Source organism: Pinus tabuliformis, chromosome 5_2, assembly GCF_031772625.1.
Source record: "Pinus tabuliformis cultivar Carrire ecotype Pingquan chromosome 5_2, CPIR1, whole genome shotgun sequence".
Lineage (NCBI taxonomy): Eukaryota > Viridiplantae > Streptophyta > Pinopsida > Pinales > Pinaceae > Pinus > Pinus tabuliformis.
This window is the reverse complement of record NC_142306.1, coordinates 183,641,526-183,651,589: the sequence shown is the minus strand read 5'-3', so window position 1 is coordinate 183,651,589 and position 10,064 is coordinate 183,641,526. Positions and strand designations below refer to the sequence as shown.

At 34.5% G+C, this 10,064-nt stretch overlaps 1 protein-coding gene across 1 annotated transcript in view; it reads right to left on the bottom strand.

Annotated features, from left to right (window-relative positions):
- Nucleotides 1–9,849: 9,849 nt before the first annotated feature.
- Nucleotides 9,850–10,064, bottom strand: part of LOC149158152 (uncharacterized) — a 45,623-nt gene continuing 45,408 nt past the window's right edge. Inside the window, exon 3 of the mRNA XM_089433900.1 lies at nt 9,850–10,049. Coding sequence (XP_089290026.1) covers nt 9,850–10,049 — 200 coding nt within the window. The remainder of the gene's footprint in view (nt 10,050–10,064) is intronic.

The following is a 10,064-nucleotide window of genomic DNA, read 5'->3' as shown; positions in this document are numbered from 1 at the left end:
ATATCAAGAGGATGACAAATCAGAGAAAACTTGGAGCAGAGTTAATGAGGAAAGAGATGGAAAATGTAATGTATTTTCTGATTTTGAATTATTAATTGTTGAATGTGGTTTTCAGGATGAAGGACAAACTTCTCTTGGAGATATGTTTGCACAAGTAAACATGAAGGAGTATGTAAGTTCTAGAATTGCAGAAAGACAATTTTCCTTATGGAAACAAGAAGATGGGAGAAAGAAACTAGTTGACTCAGAAGTTTTGGATGAAGGAAGGAGAGTTGGCATAGCTCTTAAACAAGTCATTGCAGAAGAGAAAGAAATTTGCAGAGGATGTAAAAGTACAGCCCATAAACAGGTTTTGTTCTTGATTCAAAAAAGATTGGATATTGAGAGTTCATTTTGAATTTGTAATTGAAAATTGGGATGAACAGTTCAATTAAATTTAATATGAATATTGAGGCAATTGAACAAGGTTCAATAACTAAAATTTTTGCAACTAGTGGACAATATATAGCTGAAAGGTTATATGTTGTTGTATCAAACAAGAAACAACCTTCTTTTGAGATTAGGAGAATTTTACTCAAGATATTGGATAGGTGGATGGTGAAAACTACAAAGGTGATGAGCATGAGGAATTGTTAAAGTCAGCAAGTCAAGGAAAGATGGAAGCATATACAAGACAACATAAACGAAATGGTTTATAGACAGAAGAAGATGCTGGTGATTGAGTCAGAAATCAGAATATACAGTCAAGTACAAGACAATGGAAAATACATAAAGTTGGAGCTCAATTCTATTGAGATGATGACAAGACAACAATGGACAAAGGAACATAAATTTATGTTGTTTTAGGAGTTGTTTATGCAAAATATCAACACCAAAACATTTTGCAAAGGAGATGCTTATGACAGCAAATCAAAAGGACATCCACAACACAAATTTTGGCATCCAGGAGAAAGAGAGAAGGTAGTAAATGCACCTGCAATTGAAAAAGGTCAGACAACCAGTTGAAGATGAAATATAATGAAGTTTACAATAGAGGAAGTGGAAAGACTCATGAACAGGATTCCATGAATAATTTCAACCTGGAAAGTCTGATGCAGGAGCATTCTTTAAGGTTTATAAGACCTGAGAGCCTTATCACACATTTACTAAAGGGAGTGGGTTCCTTAATTATTTATTTAATTTTCCAAGTTTATTTTGAGTTTTGAAGATATTAGAATGTAATTTGATTAATAGAGAATATCTCAAGAGTTGTAGAGATCTTAGGAATGAATAAGTAATCCTAGGAAGAGTGAGGATTTGAGAGATTTAAATGATTAATTTGGGATTCAGTTTGAGAAAAGAGTGGAGCTGAAGAGATACTTTAGGAGAGAGTGAGAGATTGTTGGATCTGAACTAAATGGTTCATGAATCGTTTTTGTATAAATTGTGATCTTTTGAAATGGATTACTTTGGAAGGTACCTTTAAAGGAACTTCTAGGGAATTTGATTCCATATAAAAAGCCTTTCCGATGCTTTCCCTTGAACGATGCCAGCTCCCTACGCAACCCTTCTCCTACGGAATCTTGTGCCTCAAGAGGTTAGCCAGAGGTTAGCTAGAGGCTAGCTAGGGGTTAGAGAGCTAGAGGATAGTAAGAGCAGGAGTGAGGAGTTAGGAAGAGCAATAGATGGATTTTATGGAAAGGAACTGAAAACAGTCAAATGTGACTATTTTCCTTGTAAATATTTTATAAAAATACCAAAGCAGTGTGGATTTATATATATCATGTGTGGGAATTTGTGTATGTACGTTGCTTAATAGCCTTATGGTGCATTGACTGTGAATCTGAGAAATACTGTGGAGTTTTGTGTTGAATAGCATGAATGACTGACGAAATTTCCTTTACGGGATTAGTATTTAATTGTCTAATAAAACCTGTGTATAGGCATGTAGAAATCGAGATTTCCCTTTTGAATGGACGGAGGGATTAGCCGGAAGTGAGCGCAATTGGTTTTCACAGTAGACAGAGGAAGATTGAGAATTATCTTCTATAGTGGAGGATGCAGGTTTTTTCTCAATTTCCTAAAGGATTGTAAAGAGACAGTGAAGGGTGAAAGAATGGTGGAGATTAAGTTGCATCGTTGAAAATGGAAGATCGACGACGTAGAAAGAATTAAAACAGCAAAGAATGGAAACGTCGGATCATACAGATCCCACAGATCTACGGTCATTGCGTGGTAACAATCGCCGAAGTTTAATTCTAAAAATAGACCCGAGAAAATCATTAAAACGAGTTTAAATTTCAGAAGGATTGGACGTCCATTTAAAGGCGATCAAGCGCATATGGCATGCAAACAAGCACGACTGTTAATTCCAAAAACAGACACGATGAGGTTTTATACAACAGGCTTAAAACATCGTTGAGTTCTGATAATCGTGACCGTTCATTGGTTGACTGATCGGACAGTAATCGCGTGGGAAAGTGCGCGCAGGTTAACATTTCGGGTGGACCTGATATGTTATCAACGCAGGTTAAATTTATTTAGGTTCCGGTCTTCACCGTTCGTTGGGTGATTGATCGGGTTACGTTGTATTCTGTTGTTTGTTGTGATTCCACGGATTATGGGTTTATTGTGAAATCCGCCAATTAGAAAGCTTATGATATATACATGGATCCATAACTAACAGGTCCACGCGGAGTTATGTAAAGATGCAGCTTTGCTGCGTAAAAGCGGCTTAGCTGTCATCATTTCTCATGTCCAACTTTGTCACAATGTTGGAATCTTATAATTTGTTGTGGTTGTGGAACAACACCACTTAGAAATACAACACTATGAAACTGTATAGGCTTTGAAAAATCAGGGACATGAAAATAAACATCCTTATTATATCCCACACCAGTTCTATTTTTGTTGTGCACAATTTCTTCCCAAGGTCTAATAAAGGTTTTGGGAAGTGCAGGTTGAATTTTCACATCTTTATGCAAATTTGCTCCTAAAGTTTCTCCATTATTTTGATCATTCTCTCACTGTTGATCAGGCTTAAACAAGGAGTTGTTCTGAACAAAAACTAATTCAGAATCACGTCTCTTTTGTTGTAGTTCATCTCGCTGGAATTGGGATTCGAGTTGCAAAAACTCGATCTTCTCTTGTGCATTTTGCAAACAATTTCTAATGTCAGACATGGTGTTCTTGTTAATTTGGACTGTGTTATGAACATTAGAGATCATTAGAGTATTTAATAACTCTATCAAATCATTAATTCTCACCATTTTCTCCAACTCACTATCAAAAAACAATCAACTTTGAAAAGGTGTGAGCTTCAACCGAAAATGCACACCTTTACAATGCAAATCAACTAAAAAAGATTCTGCAAATTATTGATATTTTTTATACTACAAATAAACATGGCCTGAGAAAACTGAAGTTACGTAACAACAATCAGTGCAAGTACAAATCCAAAAAATTGTTGTCAAGACCATACATCTACTCACTTTCATTCACGATAATAAACAATAGTATGAAATATGCATTGTCCAAAAAATTTCTGTGAAAATTCAAATGTCATGCACAAGAATGTCGCTTCCTTATATATGTCCCTTGACAGCGCATGAGGTATCTTGGCATCTTGTTGGTGTAAAAGCAGGTCGGTACCAAATACATAATTAATATTTGTCAATTATCACCATATCAATCATATGAATCTGTGATAGTCCCGAGCCTCGCTCTATCCTCTTTACTCTTCAACCTGCATTAATGTGAACATAGGTTGTACCAATGGAAGCACACCAACAAAACTAATGGAAGAATCATTAGAAAATGATTAAAAAGAAACCAGGGATTGTGGAATACATGTGAGAGAGTAAGCAGTTAACTCTGTTACAATTTTTACAAGCGTTTGACATGAACAAGAAAAGTTTCCCTGAAATGTTCCTCAACAATATTTTGTTCTCAAATGAATGCGATTTGACTGGTCTACATGTATTTATTTACCACAAAATAAAAGTATGATCAAAACAATAAGAACACAACTCTGATTTATGTTCAATACCTAAGATTATTTTATTCCAAAAATCATGCTCTTCTCTCGTTGAAAAGCACCCTACAAACACCAATCACCTGGTAACTGATCTGATAAAATGACAATGAATGCAAAACATAAATGACAAGGAATGAAAAAATAGGACCACATGCAGGACCTAAGGCCTCCACATCTGCGAGTCTCAATAGTTAACTTGCTTCGTCAATGGCAATCTTTCTTTCTAACACTATCATTGTTTTGAACGGGACTCGCGTTAGGGGAGTTGACATCCAAATAGGTGGAGAACAATCTTTGCCATGCAAACGAGCAAACAAAAGGTGTAAGGTTCAATCACTTTCGTAATCGTAGTAGTGTAGAACCATCAAAGACAACACTGAGAAAGCACAAAGATTCTATCGTAGGCTTGTCAAACTGCACCAAAACTTGAATGGCATGTTCTAGAGTGAGGGTCACTTGATACAGTTGTTGACTTGGCTATCATGACTAGTTGAGGATCAATGATTCATAAATTTAAACAACAATTCATTGATAAATTGCATTTATAAATACGACGAGGATCCCTGATAAAAAATTTGAATTTAGAGGGCATCATTGCCAAGTTTGAGATATGCATCCTTGCAACAATGTATTTGATGAACAACAACTATGTACTTATAGCATATATAACATATAGGCTCTTAAAGAGTTACAACAACATTCATCAATTCCAAATTATTCCGATAAAAGTAAGCAAGTGCATAATTGCCTAATGCACTTATTGCGCTAAGAGGCACTCTACAATCCATTATAAGGTAGATGTGTAGGTGTTTGATGTAATGTAAGAAAGATTGTATGTCAACATTTTTAATGTTGGCTATATTATAACTAATAATAATAATAACTTAAAAAACAACACAATCTTCTATGTTCTCTTTAGTCCTTCTTAGTGCAATAAACGAGTTTGAGCCAAGTAATAAAAATAATAAAATTTAATTTGTTATATTTTAACAAAATTACAAACACTTATTTAGATAAAAGAAAATCACAATACCATGGCCATCTAGGCTTTTGATTGTTATGTTATGGATCTAAGCTTTTAATAGTCTTGTTACAATACCATGGCTTATCAATACCACATGCCCAAAAAACATAATTTATTTCACATTCAAAATATTTTATTTTAATTTAATTTTATGACATTTTTAATTAAATCTAAAAGAAAAAAGCTTATAATTGCTTTTGAGATATATCTAAACCCTCCATCCTCCATCCTCACCACTACTAAAAATATTCCCATAGAGATTAAATTGAGACTTTAATAAAATAAAAAATAGAATACTTTTATATATACATATGCGAAATCTATATAATACAAATAATATTATAAAGAACTAGGATAGACACATCTTAACAAGGATCCAAGCAAAGAGAGAAGGAAAAGTGACTAACAATGATAAAGGAAAGATAGTGCATGATTCCTTTAAGTTTTTTATTATTGCATTTTCTTTGACATGATTAAACCAAAATATAAGTTTAATATTTTACAACCATTTTTCTTTCAATTTACATACTTTTTTAAATATAGTACAATGAGATCGGATTTAAGAGAGAGAGAAGGGGGGGATAGAGACAAAGGTGGGAGAGAGAGGAGAGGGGAGAGACAAGGAGAGAGGGGGGAAGAACAAAGACGTTGAGAGATAAAGGTGGAAGAGAGAGAGAGGAGTGACAAGGGAGAGATGAAGATGAAATGAATGAGAGAGGAGATGGGGGGGCGGGGGAGGAGAGAGAGAGGACGGGAGAGAGACACAAAGATGGAAGGTGGAGAGAGAGGGAAGAAGAAAGAGACACACAGAGACAAATATAGACATATAAGTTAGATCTAGAAATTCATGAATATTTTGGATATTCACTAAAATAGATTTATTGTTTAGTTTAGTTGTTGATTTCTAATCCAATTTGATTGTTTGCACTAGATGCATTGATTTCAGTGTAGATGTCGACTTCTAATCCTATTTGATAGCTTGCACTAGATGCATTGTTTTTAGTGTAGATGTTGATTTCTACTCCTATTTGATTGTTTGCACTGGATGCATTGGTTTCAATGTATATATTGTTTTCTAATCCTATTTAAAATCTTGCACCAGATGCAGTGATTTCAGTGTAGATGTTGATTTCTAATTCTATTTGATTGTTTGCACTAAATGCATTGATTTCTGATTTGATGCAACTAGATGTATGAAGTACATTATTTTCAAAATAATTAAATTATATTGTGCATTGATGTTAGTGTAAGCAAATAAAAATTATTGATGACGTGCATTGAATTTTGTGTTACAATGATTCAACATGAATACAATACTTGAATTTTCATCCTAAATAAAATATTCACTTACCTAAAATACCTGCTTCCTGAAGCTGTAAACTATTTGTAGTCAACTTTTTTCTTATTACTCCCATTTGCATTAGTCAACATTGTTAATCACTTTGCATTCAAACGAGGTAATAGATAACAATTACATTGAAAATTATTTGGGTTTAACGCTTGATATGTCACAATGATTGACTTTGGAGAAAACTACTATTAATATTAGGGAGCAACAAAGACAAAGTATGATGTTTACTATAATAGCTCGAGTTAAATATTTGAATGGTTTATGATTTCAACTTCCATTTTCAAATGATCAATATGAAAATATAGAAAAACTAATAGGTGTGACAATAAGAACAATTGACTGCATTCTTATTATTCACATTCTCTATCATTCAAACATTGTTACATTGTCACTTTGCATTCAAACTTTTATTTTATCATTTTTCATCATTCAAGTTACTAACAATCTCTCTCATCTCAACAAACTAAGGTAACTAAGCAAATTAATTACAAACTAAGTTACAACATCTCTCTCATCTCAACAAACTAAGGTAACTAAGCAATTTAAAATTAGATTGACCAAATTTATCTTAGACATATTTAAATGATCATAATAATTAAATGTTCAACAAATTTTGTATCATTGCTCACCACTGAAACTAGTGTAGATCATCTTAACCCTGATCTATCAAGCGCCGAGAGGGATCAAACCTCTTGAGGTGCAAACTTTTCCTCAAGTTTTGCATTCAAAAGAGGGGTTTGCACCTCGAGAGATTTGATCCCTCTCGCGCGCTGATAGATTCGGGGTTAAGATGGATCTAGGTTGGTTCTAGAAATATCAACAAACATATTATTGTAAAGCCAAAATTAGTTACAAAACAAGATTCTTCATTTCTTGCTTGGTTTTTACCTGCAAAATTGTCAAGCCCGACTTTTGCAAACTTTCACTGAAGACCTTAGCACGGATTGAATTGAAGAGATGAGACATCCAAGCAGCTTTTTTTGGAGGTGATAGAAGATATCAACTCTGCACATTCTCTCAGTGTCGAAGCAACATATATCAACCAAAACTTCTCACAACAGGCCTTCATTAGAGATGACAACGACGACTTCTAATTGCTTAGTGACCAACTCTCGGTGTGATGGACAAACTGCTCAAAAACTCCAACATCTAAGAAATAAGGAGCACCTAGGAAGGCCACAAAACTAGTGCCTCAACTTAATCACAGGGTGGATAAACCACCGCTCTGATACCACTGTGGAATCACAAATTGGAAAGCGAATTCAACTCAACTCAATAATGATGTAAATTGTACATGTATAAAAACAACAAAGAAACCGTTAGATTCAATTTCCAATTTCTTGGACGATCAATAACTAATCTCCATAACATACTAACCCAAATCTTAATCCGAAAATTAGGTATCTAAACTTAAAGTTCCCTTTTAAATTCCTTTTTCAGGTATAACAAAAATCTTGATGCAATTATGAGCAAGTTCATCACGAAAAAGTTATGTATTAAAGAAAGGGACAAAACAATGAACTTAAACGCAAAATGTATGTATTTAAACTAAGAGTAAACCACGGTTTTAGAACAATTAAATGTATTGTTCCGTTAAAATGCAACATTTGCTGGGTACAGTGATGTGTGGTTTGACGGTAAGTCTATTTGGGCGAAGCCTGGGAGACCGTAGTTCAAATCTCATTGAGTACACTGGCCTGCTGTGGTGGATGCTCGAGAAGCAAATTCCCCACCCCCGCCTTGGCGGCACAAGAGTCTTGCTTTGCTAAAACCATAGGATCTTAGTATATCCGACTTGCAGGTAGTTGGATGTACTCTTGGTGTTATAGAGGCAGCTACAAGGATTGATCCTGGGTCTCCCATAGATTAGGACTGGCAGTGACCAATTCACCATGTGTCAAAAAAAAAATGCAACATTTGCTTGATGAATTCCACATGCCAATCGTAAAACCATTTTGGCCACTATCTTAAAACGCCTTCGTTTAAAAGGAAATCAATAGTCCACCTCTAAATGTATTTGCATATGCTTCTGCTGGGCAAGGGTTGAGTGTGAAGAGATACTGCAATCATCAGTGCCATTTTCAAATAAGCTGTACCATGCTTCAAAAAAACTGCAATCATCACTATTATTTTCAAATATATTTTTTGTTTCAATTAATATTGATTTTTTTTTCAGTTTAAATGGAAGTTTGAGGAGTGATTAAGATGATATAAACTTAAACCCATAGCATGCAAAACATAGCCATCATTTCATTCATCAATACTTCAGTTGGTTGACTAGGGGAGAGAATCAACATATCATTTCTGCCTGAACTTTTAGTCACTTTATCCTTCTGGAATTCCTGTGTCAAAAGCTACACGATGCTACAGTTGTCGGATTCAAAACTTCCCAAGATACTTCTTCAAATCCATGATCATCAATGTAGTATTTATTAGGTATCTCGCCACCAGGAAGGACGATGCTTGTTGCATCTGGGGCCATTATAAAAGTGTAGGGCTATTGAAGACTAAAAGGATAGGCGTTACATTTTTATAACAAAAAGATTTGTAAGAACCCTTTCTACAAATTTTTAATAAGAGGTTTGGAATTTTGACCCGAATCTTTAGATGAGTATTTTAAAAACCTATTTCTGAAACTGTGCACTATAATGCCAACCTCTACTGAATTGAATCATGTGGAAGAATCTATTTATATTATTTATAGATCATTTTCTTCGAAAATAACATCTCAAGATTACTCTTCTATTTTGTTAATAACGTATCAAGCAAGCTCTCTAGTTTCTGCTGTTGACTGCTGCTTTTTTCTACGTTACCTATATCTTATATCTGTTGCAGACTGTGTTTCCTATCTTTTGGTTTTCTTCCCTTTCCTACCGAAAGGGTTGACTTCCCTTTTGCATATATTTTTCTATGATTCCATATGGTTTGAGTAGGGAGGATTATACAGGCTATTATAAAAATCATAAGTATCTAGAGCAGAGATTCAAGAGAGAAAAGACTTCTCTTGAATTCTCTGAATGATTTAACAAAGATTTAAAGTTGCATTTACAGGTTAGCCTTTTATATAATTGTTCAGTCTGTTACTTCCTGTGGGACATATTTACGCTGTCTAATGGCATCCGTGAAGACATTCAGCATTTAATGCTAGACTACCATTAACATAATATGTTATTATATTTACATTATATTCAAAGTAACATGACATAAAAATGTATTACATAAATAGTGAGTCACTGATATTATAGGTCACTGCTATTATAGGTGAGAATGCTAATGGAAAATACAAATAAGGTAGATATTTTAAAACCAGAAAGAATCTCATAACTAATCACGGCCAATAGTCCTCTTTACCAGTAGTTCTCTTCCAGTCTCATCAAATTACCACCACTGCCACTGCCACTGCCACTGCTCTCTGCTCATCCTCTTCTATATCCAATCCAAGTTCATATGTCAGTCTCATCAAATTACCACCACTGCCTCTGCTCTCTGCTCATCCTCCTCTATATCCAATCCAAGTTCTGCATCAACTGGCGGTGTTGATGATGACCCTTGAAAAAGATTACCATCCTCAAAATTAATGGGCTCTAACACTGATTCATTAAAATCCAACGTTGTGTCTAAATCGATATCATCAAAATAAACGCGTCCCACCTTTTTATCTTCATTAAGAAAAA